The sequence below is a fragment of the Pygocentrus nattereri genome, chromosome 1 (assembly GCF_015220715.1).
Source record: "Pygocentrus nattereri isolate fPygNat1 chromosome 1, fPygNat1.pri, whole genome shotgun sequence".
In the NCBI taxonomy this organism is placed as follows: domain Eukaryota; kingdom Metazoa; phylum Chordata; class Actinopteri; order Characiformes; family Serrasalmidae; genus Pygocentrus; species Pygocentrus nattereri.
Genome location: NC_051211.1, coordinates 43445296 through 43464376, shown reverse-complemented (window position 1 = coordinate 43464376; position 19081 = coordinate 43445296). Strand labels below are relative to the sequence as shown.

The following is a 19081-nucleotide window of genomic DNA, read 5'->3' as shown; positions in this document are numbered from 1 at the left end:
TCCTTGAGTTTTTATATTAATGTTGATAATAGTAATCTGGAACAAATATTCTTTCTTTGGAGACTCTTTGAGAAAGGCCCCTACCTTGCATAGGTTTGAAAAATATGTTTTAGGTCCAGACCTTCACACAAAACTATTGAAAACATTTCAGGCATTATGTAGCGTATTCATAACTATTCATGCAATAATTTTCTGTGAGGGAACCTTTAGAAGCATTGAACTCTTTAGACATCTGGTTCCTGTTCACCACAGGGAGTTTATTACACCCTTAGCAGAAAGGATTCTATATAGTACTGGTTCTTTGACTTTTTGGAGCTAAATAGAATCGTTTTAAAAGGAACAATATAGAAGTCTTTTTTCATCATAGAGAAGAAGCATTTACAAATTCTAATGATTGCTGGATTCTTTGAAGAACCATTGCCTTCACTAAAGAAGGTGAACCCATTTTAATCATTTTAAGAGTGTAGAACAGAACATTCAGATAATTCAGCTTCCCACAATATGGACCTTTAATGCTCAATGCTTCTATGAGACATCCTTGGTCATATTACAAGCATCCCTATTTTGATTTAGTGTTAGCCAGTCATTTCTTCCACATGCCTTTAGGTATATGAGTGTGAGGGTGGAGATGTTGAGATGGGTGAGGTTTTACAGGCCAGTGCAGCAGCTCACAGGCATGAATGCACTGTGGTGGGTCCAGCTCCAACCAGCTAGATTTAGAGATGCTCGTACTTCGCCACAGCAGGCTTTGGCTTTTCCACTCTCAGCACGTACACTATGCTGTGACTGACACATTCTGAAACTGCTACGAATCAGGCATTGGTGATTTACTGATGAGAAAAAGAGAAAGAAGACAAATCACCAGGAGCTTTAAACATTTATAAAGCACATATCAGAAAGTGGAATGGAATACTGTCTAATAACATGTGATCTGAGAACTGTGAGGTTGAACATAAACAACCACCGATCAGATATGCATTATATCTGCTAGTCTTAGTAAAGAGTGTTATTTGAACAACAAAGGCTTGTTTTGCTTCCTCCCCTCCTGTCTTCGTGAAAGGCTGTGTCATCTGAAAAGAATGTTCACGTTTAATTATCAGCCCCATAAAGTGGTTTGCTCCAACCACCTGCTATTGTTAATGAGTAGATGCCTGAGCGCTGGTCCACCCACAGATCACTCACACACAGCAGTCCAGAGCTGTGATTCAGTCTGCAGCTCTCGCTCCTCCAGACAAAGACTTTCAGTTACCTCAGGAAACACAACTACACTCTTAAAGGTGCCTGAGGGAAGTGGATCAACCTTGGCTCCCTAAAGAAGCTTTCAAAAGGAGCTTCAGCTTCTTTTAGCTTTATCTCTATCTGTAGTGTATCAGCTGATCACCACAGACAAAACCTGTGCTTACAAAAGAGCAGAGAACCTGTTATAACAGAACACATATTAGGAGTTCTTATATTAGGCATTTGGGCACCCTGCTCAAATTTTGTGTTTTGATTTTCTACATGAAAATAATTGAACACATCTTCTTTTCCCAATGTTAAACTAGTAAATAGAAATTGTGCCCTAAAGTTGGCAGGAAAATGTCATTTTTAAGTTCATTTCCTGTAGAGAATATTATACACCATAAATATCCACTCAGAAAATCAACAAAGCATGTAATTTGACCAAAACTTTTGGATATGACTATATGTATGTGCACGACGACTCTAATATGATGCTAGTATTCTTCATACTATCATTCATAGGTAGCTGTGAAAAATAAAAAATAAAAATTACATTTGTATAACACTCAGAATCACTGTATATAGACTATTACTGGATACTGTTTACTATTTAAAAGCTACTGGTTCTTAAAAAATGCATAAATCATCTGAAAACATTCGTTTTTCTGGTGTTTAATGTATTATTTGTATTGTATATCAATCTTTAAGTAACATATTCACTAAATTATCATAGTGTAGAACGATATATAGTTGCCAGTGTTTGTCATGCAAAGTAATGTATTACAGTAGTGTGGGTCCTTTTCCTCGAATCATAGAAGCGTAATGCACTGCAGTTTTATTAGAAAAATCTGTGATGCATTTAAATGGTAAATTTTCCAGATCACCCATGACTGTCCATGTATGCCAAGTTATGATTTCAAAAGCTTGTCCAACAAAAATATTGCATAGTTTATAGCTACTAATGGTTTTGTGGCCAGTGTATTCTGGCTAGTACAGATAACTCCATAAATTTTCCTGCTTGCTGCTTTACCATCAAGTTGATTGGCTCATTTTATTGAAGGGCAGGACTTACCTTGTAAACAGATGCCATGATTTCTTTCTAAATAAAGGACTGACTGAAAAGGATTATTGGATTTTTACCTTGTACTTTGCAGTTGGTACAGATCTGTATGGGTTTAAAGAGTAACATAGAAGTAAATTAATGAGTAATGAGGTTACTTTTACCAGGAGGTAATAAGTACAGACATCCCACTACATTTTGAGAGAAGTAGTCATTTGTAATGGGCTACTTTTTTTAAGTAGCTACCCCAACACTGATGACTTAATTAGATATTAGTTAACAATTACTAATAACAAGTGATTCCCAGCTTACAGTGTGTCTGTGCAGGTGAAATCACTGACACCTTAGGTAATGAAAAAGTGAAACACTATGGACAACCAGTACATTCTTTAATGCTTTCTCACCAAAGTGAATCACTAACCTCCTCCTCCTCCCTCCGAACACTTACACTCACACATTTCACCAATTAACCCTGGCTCAACCACCGAGGGGGTGCTGGTCAATCAGCCGTGTTTCCCTAAGGTCAGAGGAAGGCCGAGAGGTAGTCAGAGACAACAGGGGAAAATAAACAGTCGGTGGGGTGATTATTTGAGCTTCTCGGTGGCACGTAGCGTCTCAGTCCACTACAGCACCATCCCACACCAAGAGGAGCAGCACCCACCCTCCCATCCCAGCCGGCCCGCCGGCTCACCCTTCATGGGGGAAATCAAACAATAACAAAAACACGCCATGGAATCTCAAAAATGCACCCACCAAATGGAATGGCAGTAACCTTCGCTAAAGACTCCATGTGCTCACTTCTTTATGGTTTGGTTCAATATTACTTCTGAAGTTTCATCTCACATCTGGGTAGCTTGCGAGAGGCAGGTGCAGTTTGGGTAGAGTCAGGTGTGCTGCTGTTACGACCATCTAAGCAGTTACAGCAACAACCCCAGGTCATTTTTTACAGTGTAAAGTTGAAGGGATCTTGGCTAAGTTTCTAATTGCTGGAAGAGAGGGGGAGGGGGTAACACCAGATGGACAGAGCCCTTTAATGTACTTCAAATGCTCCAAGAGTACAGTCTTAGAATTTGGTTGCATTTTTTGTTTCACAGTATCCAAGTAATCCTAAACACATTCAATGATCTTGAGGTATGGATTTAGGGATAGATAGTCCATTGCTTTGAGAATGCCAGCAGTGCTCAAACCTCTAGTTAAATGCAACTAAAATTTGTGTCTAACATAACTACACACAGTGATGCTGTTGCCAATAAAATAAAATAAAAAATGAAATACCCCACCAAACGGTTTTCAGGTCACAGCATGAATGTACCTTCTACAGTCTTCAAAAAAAGAAAACACTAAAATATCAAACGCCTACATCTGCTAATCTACTCAGGACACTCAATTCAAGTCATAAAGGGCTTGTTAATGAGTTGATTAGATCAGGAGTGTTGAAAGTGGGGGCATACTGTATGTAGCACAAGTCCAGAGCTGTCTAGGACCAGGGTTTGGAACCACTGGACTAATCAATACTTCATTGAACAATTTTTCGCTGGCCTAAGATGTTTGCACAGCAGTATAAATGTGATATGCTTTCACTGCATTTTCTGGAAGTCCCAGAAAAGGAAGGATGAGCAGAGCAAGTGCAAACACATTTTCTGCTCATCTAATCAAAGTGAAAAGGGGGAGGATGGTGGCAAGGGTGAAGGCCCTGGCTGAGGCCAAGAGCTCATCTCTAAGTCTGATGGGGCAGGGTGAGCTGTGTATGCAACTGTGCCAGTCACTTAAATCCCCCTTTTGGCATGGAGGAGAAAGGCAGCAGTAACAAAAGCAGCGGGTTCATAGTACCTACTGTGACGCAAGGCTCCCATTAGATTCCCAGCAAGAGAGCAGGACATCAAAGACCAAACGGGAGAATGGCTGCCTAAGCCAAGAGCCTGGATCAGCAGTGTGCCCATTCATTATCACCCCATGGAAAAATACAGTAGGCTTAAAGGTAGAAACCAGGTAGCAGGGCATCAACAGGCAAGAAGACTGATACGAAACAGGATGTTTTTGGTATGTGTTCTGCTCTAATGAAGGCAAAAATCTATTCCATAAGTATAATTATTAAGTTGATAAGGAAATCATAACATTGTCCAGCATGTGTTTATAAGCAGGCAGGTTTGTTAGTCTTTGTGCATACTGTGAGTTTCTTTTGCACTGACAATATAAAATGTTATGGTGACTACTTATAAAGCATTTTCATGATACATAATAAACATGGCAATAATGTGTAATGCATTTTTACAAAAATGTATAGTCATGTTGATATTGCATTAAGAATGCATTATGAATGCACTATAGCATGCTATTAATGTGTTCATATTCTTATAGACTATAAAGACAGAATGTAGAAATACATTATATTGTGTATTGTATTGTATATTATATTATATAGTGCATTATAATATATCAACAATATATTACGATGTACAGTGTTGCTTAATCTGTCTTTATGATAAAGAGAATGATTTTCCAAAAACTATTTGTAATATTTTACACATTTATCTATTAGACAAAACCAAATCAGTTACTTTGTAGTAGAAAAAATCATCAAATGTGACGAAATATATGTTTGATGTTAAAGTTTGAAAACAGTCCATATATAGACCTAAGCTGCAAAAAACAGCCTGTTTTGAATTCATTGTTTTGAAAAATCAAAGCATTTACACATATCTGCCCTTTTGGCCAATAGAAGTTTGGCCCCGCCCATTAATGTTGAAGTTATCAAGAGTGTTACTAGAGGACGGTTTTTTAAACATGACACAATACAGGGTAGACGATCAAAACAGAGGTTGTTTACACTAATCAGACATGACAATTTGACCACTCCTTGTCTATACACTTCGTCCATTTTATCAGCTTCACTTACTCTATATAAAGTTTGGTGCACTTTGTAGTTCTACAATTACAGACTGTAGTCCATCTGTTTCTCTGCATACTTTGTTAGCCCCCTTTCTTGTGTGGTCAGGAGCCCAATGGATCCTCACAGAGCAGGTACTATTTGGGTGGTGGATCATTCTCAGTACTGCAGTATGACTGACGAGGTGGTGGTGTTAATGTGTGTGGTGGTGGTCTGAGTGGATCAGGCACAGCAGTGCTGTGTGTTTTAAACACTTCAGTGTCACTGCTTGACTGCGAATAGTCCACCAACCAAAAATATCCATCCAACAGTGTCCTATGGGCACCTGTGACCACTGATGAAAGACTAGTGGATGACCATTACACACTGTGCAGCAGCAGATGAGCTATCATTTCTGACATCTACAAGGTGGACTGACAAGGTAGGAGTGTCTAATAGGGGACAGTGAGTGGACAGTGTTTAAAAACTCCAGCAGTACTGCTGTATCTGATCCACTCGTACCAGCACAACACACATATATATACAGTGCATATATCAATCTTCAAGGCTCCAGTAACAAAAACAGTATATTCAGTTCTAAGAAATAAAGGTTAGAAAATGGTTATATAATAATGAATTATGAGTGGACCTAAAATCACACTTCCACATCTATTTTCTCTCTACAGATATCCAGGTAATGTTGCATATTAAAATTTATGCACCAGAACTTTAGCAAGGCCTAAATGTGCTCTGGATCCCAGTGGTTAATAATATGTGACTGACAGGTTGTGTTTATAAGTGTTTGTGTGGTGAGGCTTTTAGATCTGTTAATGATCATAACAGTGGCAGCATGTCAGCTTTTCAGGGGAAAAGGAACACCAGGAGACCTGAGTGTGTATGTGTGGTGGGGTGGGGGAGGCTGAGATTAAAGCTTGGTTTCCCCAAAAAAAGAGCCCAAAAATGGGCTAAATGCAGCACTCTGCAGTTTTCTGGAGAGAAGGCCAAAGCTCCTACAGCATCGCCATGAACCTGCCAAGGAAAGATCAGAGAGAAACCTGCTGTGCCGTCATCACACAACACACTCTTGCACACAATGGAAAATATGCTTCAGATTAAAGCAGGGCAAATTAGAGAGGGAGTAAGGGGAAAAACTAGAAGGGTCAGATATGAAGCCAATCAAATGCAAAAAGCAACATGAAAGTGTATCCAGATTGCTTTTTGGTATTTTTTAGATATTTGAGCACTTGGTTAGACCACTGACGTGTTAAAAGTCAATGTAGATATCTTAGATAGTAACATAATGTTAGCTTTATGACATAAGCCATAAGCCCTATGATCATAGGTGTGTATATTGAGCATTTTACAACAGCTTTGAACACAGATTTTAGGAGCTATCTGTTTTATAATGTAAAGTAACTTTTTCATAAAGCCATAGAACTTATAACACACAAGGACACTGCGCTGATCCTATCAGTTTAGGTGAAATGAGTAAAAGGAGGTCATTGCAATGTAATTCTGTCAGTGTGAACTGTGTGACCAGTTGTTTAATGTACAGAGCTGAAAGAGTCAAAACTACTGATGAAAGTTACTGAGAAAAGGAAACTTTGAACTTTGGAAGTGTGGAAAAAATTCCCTGCAGATTTCTTGAAAAAATTGAAAACAAGTCATCTGAAAGGAGTGGAAGCTGTAATAAAGGCAAAAACTGGACACAATTAAAACTGAAAAACTGAATATTGCATTTATTTGTTGAAGCTTCTGTGTAATTTTCTGTTAAATATTTTAAACATTCTGTTAAACATCTGATTTTTACAACACTGAAAATGAGTAACATTGAATTTAAACACATGAAAGAGTGCGCCCTGACTTTTGCACAGTACTGTATAATGTAATAGCAAGTAATAAAGGTTAATTAAGAGGTTATATATGTAATTATCAATGTAAAGCTTTATTGTTTTTTTTCATGTTTTTTTCATGCTCATGTTGTGTGTTCAGCCTGAATGAAATGTAGAGCGCTGTGTATAAACTGCATTGTTTTATGCAGGGAGAATGGACTGTGTGTAGGGGTAAACACTTTAGTGGGTGAGCGGTAGTGAATGCGGGCCTCCACAGGACGGGCGCACTCTCCCCCTCCTCCTCCTCCCAGACTGTCCTGCCTCTCAAAAGACAAAAAACACACTAACATCAAAGTCTTGTTGTCATCCCACAAGAATTTCTAAGTGCCCCCATCCCTCCTCGAGAACACCAACCAGCCTGGAATTTTAAGTGGATTTTACCATCTTTTGGAAGCTTTGAGAATGGGGTTTGGAGGAGAACGGATGGCTCATTGTGACCCTTTAAACAAACTGGGACCACACTCAGACTCATCACAGAGCTTTCACAAATGCGCACACACCCACTCACACTCATTCTCTCCCTCTTTCCCTCCAATTTGAACAGACATGTGGTTTCTCTCATCTGGCCAAGTTAAAATCCCAACACAAAAGGTTGATCTTTGGTAGCACTATGTGGATATGGCTGTGAGTGGCAGAGAAAAACTAACAGATTTCACCTCAGTAATACGGCCTAGTCATTTAATGTATCATTAGATAACTGCAATGCAACTGACAGTGGTCTGAAAGAAGTATTTAGGAGCAAGCAGATGCCTCCAGCCCACAGTCTGCATTTCCAGCCCAAGCTTTTGGGGTGTTTGGGTTATAACCTCACTCAATAAAGCTGCTCAGTAAAGCCATAAAATCATTCACAAACCTTTTTCTTCACCTTGATTTATGAAAATGTACTTAATTACACTGTTAAAAAGATTCTTCAAGGCTTCTTTACTAAAGAAAAGGGTTCTATATAGAACCATGAACACTCAAAGAACCCTTTGCATTGTAAAATCGTTCTTCATATTGGTGGAAGATATGCTGCAAATGGTTATAAGGAATATTTTTGAAAATAATTCTATAAAGGGTTTCTATAAAGAACACCAAAAGGGTTCTGCTATTGTTGCAGTGTCAAGCAGTTGATACTATATAGACCCATATGCAATACACTGAATAATCTGATGAACCTTTTCACGATGACTTTTCACTTTAATCATGCAAAGGGCTCTTTGAGTGTTCATGGTTTTATATATAACCATTTTCTTTAATAAAGAACCCTTGATTTTTAGGTCTACACATTTGCCCATCTTTTGGATCTTTTGTGAACATGATTTTAAATAGAACAGCTGGCTCACAGTGGCCTTTTAAACGGGGAGCACACTTGCACTCATAGACATTTTCTCTCTCTAATTTGAACAGATGTTTTTTTTTGTCATCTGTCTTGACATACAAGGTTGCTCTTTAGTGTAAGTATGTGGACATAATTATGGGTGCCAGCACAGGTGGGTACGGAAGTCCAAGCCCATATTTTTATGAAAGTATTGTTTTTTTTGTGTTTTTTTTAAAAAACGGTAGAACTAAAAACTACTGGGTCAAAAGCTACTTAAGTACTCAGTAACTTATAGAATTGCAGTGAAACCTCTTATGACATCCAGCATGTATGAGTATAGGAACTGAAGTTTGTTTTTCTTCTATCTTTGTTGTGCCTTTGGTCTTAAATAAAATGATGAAGATCCAAAGTGAGAGGTGCGAGACAGAAAAAGTCCAGATACTGAAACAACAGAATAAAAAAAGAACTATAAAAAAGTTTTGACTAAAAGTTTTTTTTTGTTTTTTTTTAATGAAGTCAGTGACTCCATGTCAATGTGACAACACATTCATTTTCTGGCTAAACAGGTTGTGAAGAGGATTAAAAACATAAATTATTAGATTGTCCTTTTTGTTCAAGATGGTTGGACAATTATTAGATTGTCCAAATTCTGTTTTTATATTAATACATTTCATATTAATGCACTTTTTTGAACACATCAAAATAGGCAAAGCTAAAACTACTTTTACACTGATGTGCCAAATGTTCAAACAAGACATGATGGTGGGTGCCAGAAGTATGAGACGTTCCATTTCCAAAGTTGTGTGGGTATTTAACATTCCTCAATCCACAGTTTTATGTATGTTCTAGGAACATATAATAGAAGGTATTAGAACCTACAGTGGACAGCACAGTGGTCGGCCACAGGTGCTTAATGATCGTGACTGGCGGTGTCTAGCTAGAATTGTTTGTCACATCCACATTCAATGTGGGAGGCCCCACATGCACATCAGTGCAGTGTTCTTTAGCTTCCAAGGGATATGACACAGAAGAACATTCTGGAGAGTTCCAACGAATGGTGTGGCCTGAACGTTCACCTGGCATGAGCTCAATCGAGCATTTATAAGCTGTGGTGGAGAGGTCCAATCGAACCCGAGACCCTGCACCAACAAATACCACAGTGCTGTGGGTGGGTATCCAGACAGCATGGCTGAACATCCCTCTAGATGTCTTCCATCCACTTGTTGAATTGATTCCACGTCGTGTTGCTACACTTTGCTGGGCTAGAGGGGTCCTACACAATACTGGTTCCTGTCCCACATCAGTGTAGTAATATTGGTGATAAAACTTCAGTGGGTGTCTAAACAATATGTACAAAAACAAACCTTTTTCACTTCATACACTACACCCTTAGCAAAAATGTTTGATTCATAATAACAGTGGAACCACTTCTTGGTGTTGTACAGACCCATTTTAAAAACCCTGTCATTCTTAAGAGTGCCCTTTTTCAATTAATGTAATTAAACATGTTAAACACCTATTAGCAGATTTCCTTAAATGCTGTGATTCAAATGGCTCTCTTTTCTTATAGTTTTATACGAGTGCATGTAACAGAGTAATTGTAGTAAACATAGTCACCTCTGTGTGCCAGAGGAAAACTACTGAATGCCACATTAGTATACTCTTAAAAAGATGGTTCTTTAAGGGTTCTTTAGCAAAGGGAATGGCTCTGTGTAGAACTGTAAGTTCTACATAGAACCACTTCATACTTAAATTTTGCATTGTTAAATGGTTCTTTAGATTGATGAAGAATGTGTTGCATATATCTATATAGAACCTTGTTGAAAATGAGTTCTTCTGTTGTTACAGGCTTGACATCATAACCATAGAAGAACCTTTTTGGAGCTAGAACCATTTGCTATGGAGCCCTGCTGGTGAATTCCTGTCTAAATAAAAAATGGGTTTTAGTAAGGTAAGGGAATGAGATAATCAAGTTGTGGCCATGACTTAGTAAGGCACTCAGAGCCTAGCTGGTGACATTCCGTATACATAAACCTAATGTGTGGCCATGCTGTATTAACGTGTGGGAACAAGATCCTAATGCATGGCCAAGGCTCATCAAGGCATGGGAATGAGATAATTAAGTTGTGGCCAAGACTTAGTGTGGCATGGTTATGAGATCATGCTTTATTAAGTCTTATCATGGTCAAGGCTTAATTATCTCTTTCCCTTACTTTACTAATTAATGGTCAGGCATTATTTTTATTTATACAGGATGTTACCAGCAGGGCTCCTTAAAGGCGTGGGAATGAGATCGTGCTTTATTTAGCTGTGGTCAAGACTTAATTATCTAATTCTCACATCTTAGTAAGCCATGGCCACACATTAGGATCTCGTTCCTACATGTTAGTATAGTATTATTTGTATTTATGACACCAGCAGGGATCTGTAATTTTGAAAAAAAGTTATATATATATATATATATCGTTCTCACTAAAGAACCCGTGAAGAACAATCTTTTTAAAATGTGTAGTCCTAACAATGGTTCGTTAAATGACTTCTGTAGGGGCCTCTCTCTCTCTCTCTCTCTCTCTCTTTCACCACACATTACTTATCGCTTGTGCAAATCGCCCCCCCTGGTGTCCAAAACACAACAGCACACACGTGGCTGAAAGCTTTTTTATTTTCGTATCGCCTGGGGCACAAATGGCTGACCAGTAAGTGTCGCAGCCACTCAAATCCCTGCATTCACACCACCAAACTTTCACCGACTTCGTCAACAGATCCAGCGGTAATTCGGCGGCATGGTGGCTGGACTACAGTTACGGGCTGCGAAATGCCAATAAAGCGATGCCTCGTTAGCTTGTTATTCGGACAAACTAGGCTAAAGCTAATGTGTGTTGTTGTTCCCCCTCCTAGCACATCCGTGGATTTTTAGAGGATCAGACGGATCAAAACTGCTCGCAAACTTCCGTGAGGTTTATCTCCCCTCCCCTGCTGAGGAGCTGATGGCCACCCGCTGTTTCACACCGTGGTTGTGACCACTCCAGGTACTCAGCACTTCATCCCGGATGACTTTGCTATGCTCTGTGCTTTAAAATGAACAGGCAACTCCACGGATTTTTTAAAATGTCTGCATGATTGGCTGACTTTGTTTACATCATAGTCACTCAAAGTGGTTAACTGTGAAAAGCTCTGCTGTGTAGAAACTTGCCAAGTGAGAATTGTTCACAGTGGTGGTGATAGGAACCAGGCATCAGCTTTTAATGCATCTAACAAAAGGTATTACATGATATGGTTACAAATACGCTGCCTCGTGTCTGAAATATTATTATACAATAGTTTTGGGTTAAAGTTTTGACCTAGAACATTTAAAAATCCATTTATAATGGGGAGGTGCATGCAGGTACATATTTTTTCCAGATTTTCCTCTATTATACCATTATCAACAACACATATACAAACACAGATGATGTGGTTTTACTGTCATTTTGGATAGTCAATAAAATTGCTATATTTGTGTTGTAGACATTGTGACCCCTGGTTCCCATCACTCCTTGTTTCTCGAAGAATGAGGCAATTCACATCAAACTACTCAACAATTCACCCACACACAACAAGGTCTAAGCCGCTTATCCTTCTGGGTCACTGAGGGAGCTGGAACCTATCCCAGCGGGCAATGGGCTGAAGGCAGGAAACACCCTGGACAGGCCACCAGTCCATTTCAGGGCACAGAGACACATTCATTAATTCATTCATTCATTCTCTCTCGCTCTCTCTCTCACACACACACACACACCTAGGGGCAATTTAGCGCATCCTTTTAACCTGACTGCACGTCTATGGAAACCCAGGCCCTTCTTTTTTTACATATATTTAAAAAACAATCGTGCAATGACCCTTCAATGTTTTTCCCCTATTGTATTTTTCTTCTTGCCACAATCTACACTTTACAGGAATGCTGCTTGAAACTGATCTGAAAACTTTTGAGATGACGTTGACAAACTGGAGATTCCTGAGTTTCTAAGGAAGGACATCCGCCTCACTCCAGATTTGCTGCGAGAAATTCAGATGTTAACAAGAAGAGCTCATTCTGGCTCTTATCAGTGCACTGAACCCTGACGACAAAGCAAAGCTCTCCTAGGGTTTGTAATTTTTTTTCTTTTTCTTTACAGTCGGCATAATTATTCAGGGCAAGGCTTTATACTAGATTTGAGGACTTCATTGAGCACTCAGTTCAGTCAGCTACTGATGTTGGCTGATTAGTTATGGACCACAAACACCACTAAAAGTCATTCCAAAGGTATGAGATGGGGGTCCACCATTGCATAGAAATGCAGTGTCACTGCTCCACAGTCCAATGCTAGGGGGCTTTATACCCCTCTAGCTAATGCTTGGCAATAGGGATCACAAGCTTAGGCTCATGTAAGGCTGTGCACTTGAATTCACTCATTAGAAGGAGTGTCTACAGCTGTTTGGACATAGACTGTATGTTTCTGGTTTACTGCAACAAGCTGCTTACAGTAGACTGTTAGAATGGCTGGCAGAGAATTACTGCACACACACATTTTAATCTGCATTTATTACTCCCAGTTGATTATAACACAATAAGTAATTTCTGTTTTAAACAGTATTTTCCCCACAGAGATGCATTTCCCCATTACAATTAAATATTGCACTTGCGGTCCTGGAAATAAATTAAAGTTAAAATCAAAGCACACAGAGGTCCCTTTCAAGGATATTCAAAACATAATCTTAAAAGACTGATATACACATTAAGTGGCACTGCACAACTACTTTCAATATTATTTTTAAGCCTTTTGTTCTATGTAACTGACAGGTTTGCTAAACAGCCCAGGCATGAGGGAGCAGGAGAAAGGGTTGTGACGACTGTAATTAAACACAGCAATAATTTGGAAAGCGTTTTCATTATAATTTACACTGCAAATGAAATTGTTGTAAAGAATGTAGATTTACTGCTACAAAAGTTATTAAATATTATGAGATACTTGTAATGAAATATGCAAATTCCACATGTTTTGGTAACACTGTAGCTTTCCTGAACACAGTTTTCTTTCTTAAAATAGAGCAATTAGTGCCTTTTTTACTTCTAGTACTATTTTCACTTATACTGGACATGAACATGCATTGTTCCACTGATAAACATCCACCTCTTAATTGGTCAAGTTTAGAGTGTTACCAAATTAACAACACAAACAATAAACATTGCTACTGAACACAACTTATGATAAACACCTCCACATTACAAAGACCTGAAAACAGAAGCAAGGAATTATGTACGAGTTTTCATATACAATCTTTAACTGATGTGCTGCACTGAGATCTGTAGATTCATCTTATCATGCTTTGAGGTGAGATCAAAGTATTAGTACATTATAACTAGGTAGAAAAATCCATTTCTATTCACTGTTCCACTTGATAGTACTACATTTATACGTGCAAGAACAGTGACACTCCGCTTTAAGATTAGAAACTAAATATAGCAGAGGTGGAGAACTGAAGATCCAGATTCCTTCACAGTTTGGAGAGCTTCCTGCTCAAACACACCTGATTCAATTCATCACTTAATTGCCACTGTTTATGTTAGAGCAGGAAACTGTTAGAGATGTGTTGCACTATTTAAAATACTCAGTGATAATAGGCATCATAATTTACATCCCTCATGAAGCAATTTTCTGCATGTGTCGCATATGGACAAAAACTCTCCTGATGGATTCCGGATTCAGAAACAATGGAATCTGTTGCTAGTTCTGAAATGGATTGATGCAATTCTAATTTTAGCAACAACATGGCAATACTCTGAAATCACCTGTGGATCTACAGAAGTTCAGCCTAAGCAGAAGGACATGCAGACACTTAGTTCTTCTTCATGGACTCAAGGATGCGCAGGATGTGAAGGAAGAGGTTGACAATGTCCAGGTAGAGGTTGATAGAGGCCAGCACATGCTCCTCAGGTGACAATTTGTGCATCAGTAGGTGCGTGTCGTAGATGATGAAGCCGCAGAACAGCAGCGCACCAGCACTGGCAAACACCAGCTCCACTGTGTCATTGTTGAAGAACAGCTATTCACAGTGGGAGAATTCAGTCATAAGAAATATATCAATATAGAAGGTTCTGTAATGTAATTTGTAACACTCAGTAACACCCATAACTCTGTACATGATTATATCTATTACCAGGTTTTGTTATTACATGACTATAAGTTTGAGTGAAACAAAACTACTATTACTGGGAAATAGAATTATAGAAGATCATTTGCTTCTGAATTACTACCTGGCATACTACAGACATGGCATTTTTAGATCACTTTTATTTAGATAAACTTACAGTATCTCCCCATGTAAAAGTAATCTAGCTTGAGTAGGGCAATATAGTCATTTTAGACAGGCCTATATTATACTATATGGATGTATAAAGACATCTTGCTTTTCACTGTAAATATTACTGTGTTTTATAAGGTGCCCAAATGCACTTTGAGAAAACTATGTCTGGTTAAACCCTTAAGATGACCCAGTTTGAGTGAAACTGTCTTAGACGGTGGAACCACTGAATCTGCACTCACCCTCAAAAAGCTTGCAATGATCAGGATCCACAGGGCAGCAAACAGCCTAGAAAAGGATCGGGATTGTCAGTATGAGTGCCTGACAGTGGAGGAGAAACAGTAAGAACTGAGACATGAAGAGAGAATTACCCAGCTCCAAGTTTGCTAAAGTCCCGCTTGGACTGGAAGGTGTAAGTAGTCAAACCAGCAAATACAGCAGATGTGAGGATGCAAGCCTGGAGTACCACTGAGTATTCATAAAAAGTCACTGAAAAAGAACAGAAATGGGATTAAATGTGGCATGATTGGGAACATGGAAAATCTCAAGCTTTCAATCTGCCTCAGAACTCATTACCATCATACACTGGGTGTGTTTGCTACTTATACAACATATGGTTATGTTCCTGAACCTCAAGAGTGGAGGGACCGAATTCAATAGGTTTGTCACCCGTTGTGTTACAGGAAGCTGAATGCTATGTGTTTACAAGATGCGCACTCACTGCACTTTGAGATTGTTCAACAAGTGTCTAAAGACTTTATCTTTACAACAAGAGACTCTAGTTGTACTCTTCAGTGATAAAGGAAAAGCAGGGATAACTTACCAGCTGTGGCCACAGACACAGCCTCCAACAGAGTCTGCAACCACAAAGTAAAAATGTAAAATCATGGTGGTGTGGACAGTATTTGAAAAATGATCAAATTAATGTCTTGTATTAATATCTTATCTGAGGAATAATAATGGTATTAAAAACAATGAAAGTGTATACTTACAAATCCAAAAAGTAAATAGAGATTGACAGGGTGCTGGTGGCGGTAGACAGCCAAGGCTAAAAGTAAAACCAGAGATCCAATCGCTGACACCAATACCACAGAAGGACTGTGGAAACAAAGGATAAGAGACTACATAGGACATCTATACATAAGCATTCTGCTCAGTCTTTGCAATGCTTGGCAGTTAAAAAGAAATTCCACAAACAAACCCATTCACAGTGGTTTGACCTGAAATGCACCGTTCCAGAGAAAACTATAGAATCAGAAGTGATGTGATAAGAACAAGTCATCCAAAGAATTTAATGCCTCTAACCAGCCACATCACAACAAGTTATTAAATGAAATAGTTACAAATATGTTGCCTGACGCCTGGGATGTTGTTTCACGAATGATTTGAAATTTGGTTTTGGTCTAAAACATATTTTTAAAAAGCCATTCACAGCAGAGGGAGGTGTGTGCAGGGCACTATATATAAAAAAAAGTCTGCAGAGAAAACTTTTAGATTTACCACCGTTTTACTATTATTAGCATTACAAATAAAAATTCAGAGGACATATTTAGGTTCACTGGTTGTTTTGGACAGAAAATAAAACAGCTATATTTGCACTGTAGCTGTACATTGTGATCCCTGGTTCTTGTCACCACCGCTGCAAAGGCAATCTGAATCAATAAGTTACTCTGTTTGACATCTTGGTGGAACTGGGTGGAATTCCCTTAAAGGTCTCTGCCACAGTACTCATGACTGTACTGCCAAATGCTGCTGGTGTGTTTTTACCTTGAATGCACAAAGTTTTTGATGGGCTCACAGAACATGAAGAGGGCAGACACAGCTGTGGTTACGATGATCTGCAGTGACAGGATGGTGTACACTTTCCGTAGGAAATCTTTAGAGGAGTGAAAGAAAACATCAATAGGTCAATGCACAAAGGGCTAAAAAGACATTTACCAGTATATGTACTGTTGTAGTTATCATACTAGCTAATGACATCGTGTTTAAAGTTGTCTATCCATTTTTACCACGTAGCCAAATAAACACAACGACTCTTTCAGGCTAATAACGTTAACGCTACACATGTTATGTGAGTTACTCACTCACAATCGCAAATATCTTCAATAAAAGTGCACTGCCCTGCTTTAGATAAGTTGACGAACGTAAATAAAGTTACCCTGCTAATGAGCTAAAAACAACCCAGTCGCTAACGTTAGCTAGCTAGGTTAGCTAAGCTTTCTAGTGAAAATTAACCAATATTTACCCACCCATACGGATTTGTACGCTTGCCGTCGCAACGTTGGTGCCATAATTAAAATCGTCCTCAATCGAAGAGCGAGGATATTTGTCTTGGTTCATGTTGGTTAAACGGTGGAGCTAACTTAGCTGAGCGCTAACTCTTACTGCTGCCGTCAGCTTTCGGTTTGCTTTTGAGGTTTGAAGCTGGTGTTTGAATAAACATTAAAACGTACTACTGCCACCTACTGCTGGACAGAGGATATTTCTATTGACCGTTCATATTCACAGCAATAAAAACTGAAGACTAGGAAAGAAAAGAGAAGGAAAGACACAGAAAGAAAGAGAGAGAGAGAGAGAGAGAGAGAGAGAGAGAGAGAGAGAGAGAGAGAGAGAGAGAGAGAGAGAGAAAGGGGAGGGAGAGAGAGAGAGATAGAGAGAAGGAAAGACAGAAAGGAGAGAGAGAGAGAGAGAAGGAAAGACAAATGGGGGAGGGAGAGAGAGAAAAGGAAAGACAGAAAGGAGAGAGAGAGAGAGAGAGAAGGAAAGACAGAAAGGGGAGAGAGAGAAAAGGAAAGACTGAAAGGAGAGAGAGAGAGAAAAGGAAAGACAGAAAGGAGAGGGAGACAGAGAGAGAGAAGGAAAGACAGAAAGGAGAGAGAGAAAAAGAAAGAAAGGAGAGGGAGAGAGAGATAAGGAAAGACAGAAAGGAGAGAGAGAGAGAGAAAAGGAAAGACAGAAAGGAGAGAGAGAGAGAGAGAGAAGGAAAGACAGAAAGGGGAGAGAGAGAAAAGGAAAGACTGAAAGGAGAGAGAGAGAGAAAAGGAAAGACAGAAAGGAGAGGGAGACAGAGAGAGAGAAGGAAAGACAGAAAGGAGAGAGAGAAAAAGAAAGAAAGGAGAGGGAGAGAGAGATAAGGAAAGACAGAAAGGAGAGAGAGAGAGAAAAGGAAAGACAGAAAGGAGAGAGAGAGAGAGAGAGAGAGAAGGAAAGACAGAAAGGAGAGATAGAGAGAAGGAAAGACAGAAAGGAGAGAGAGAGAAGGAAAGACAAATGGGGGAGGGAGAGAGAGAGAAAAGGAAAGACAGAAAGGAGAGAGACAGAGAGAGAGAAGGAAAGACAAATGGGGGAGGGAGAGAGAGAGAAAAGGAAAGACAGAAAGGAGAGAGAGAGAGAGAGAGAGAGAGAAGGAAAGACAGAAAGGGGAGAGAGAGAAAAGGAAAGACTGAAAGGAGAGAGAGAGAAAAGGAAAGACAGAAAGGAGAGGGAGACAGAGAGAGAGAAGGAAAGACAGAAAGGAGAGAGAGAGAAAAAGAAAGAAAGGAGAGGGAGAGAGATAAGGAAAGACAGAAAGGAGAGAGAGAGAGAAAAGGAAAGACAGAAAGGAGAGAGAGAGAGAGAGAGAGAGAGAAGGAAAGACAGAAAGGAGAGATAGAGAGAAGGAAAGACAGAAAGGAGATAGAGAGAAGGAAAGACAAAAGGGGGAGGGAGAGAGAGAGAAAAGGAAAGACAGAAAGGAGAGAGAGAGAGAGAGAGAGAGAGAGAGAAGGAAAGACAGAAAGGGGAGAGAGAGAAAAGGAAAGACTGAAAGGAGAGAGAGAGAGAAAAGGAAAGACAGAAAGGAGAGGGAGACAGAGAGAGAGAAGGAAAGACAGAAAGGAGAGAGAGAGAAAAAGAAAGAAAGGAGAGGGAGAGAGAGATAAGGAAAGACAGAAAGGAGAGAGAGAGAGAAAAGGAAAGACAGAAAGGAGAGAGAGAGAGAGAAGGAAAGACAGAAAGGAGAGATAGAGAGAAGGAAAGACAGAAAGGAGAGAGAGAGAAGGAAAGACAAATGGGGGAGGGAGAGAGAGAGAAAAGGAAAGACAGAAAGGAGAGAGAGAGAGAGAGAGAGAGAGAAGGAAAGACAGAAAGGGGAGAGAGAGAAAAGGAAAGACTGAAAGGAGAGAGAGAGAAGGAAAGACAGAAAGGGGAGAGAGAGAAAAGGAAAGACTGAAAGGAGAGAGAGAGAGAGAGAGAGAAAAGTAAAGACAGAAAGGAGAGGGAGACAGAGAGAGAGAAGGAAAGACAAATGGGGGAGGGAGAGAGAGAGAAAAGGAAAGACAGAAAGGAGAGAGAGAGAGAAAAGGAAAGACAGAAAGGAGAGGGAGACAGAGAGAGAGAAGGAAAGACAGAAAGGAGAGAGAGAGAAAAAGAAAGAAAGGAGA

At 39.4% G+C, this 19081-nt stretch overlaps 2 protein-coding genes across 2 annotated transcripts; one reads left to right on the top strand and one right to left on the bottom strand.

Annotated features, from left to right (window-relative positions):
- The first annotated feature begins 3953 nt into the window (after positions 1-3953).
- vhll (von Hippel-Lindau tumor suppressor like) lies at positions 3954-13388 on the top strand. The gene is given in 5 exon segments (XM_037538058.1): positions 3954-4017; positions 11238-11318; positions 11321-11368; positions 12261-12309; positions 12311-13388. Coding segments are annotated over 5 exon segments (372 nt in total). The 3' UTR covers positions 12441-13388.
- tmbim4 (transmembrane BAX inhibitor motif containing 4) lies at positions 12882-17092 on the bottom strand. The gene is made up of 7 exons (XM_017695828.2): positions 16910-17092; positions 16428-16536; positions 15653-15758; positions 15484-15517; positions 15032-15149; positions 14903-14948; positions 12882-14402 (listed from the first exon to the last, which is right to left on the bottom strand). Exons 1-7 carry the CDS (start codon positions 16998-17000, stop codon positions 14196-14198), a joined length of 711 nt encoding a protein of 236 aa, XP_017551317.1. The 5' UTR covers positions 17001-17092; the 3' UTR covers positions 12882-14195.
- Positions 17093-19081: the final 1989 nt, after the last annotated feature.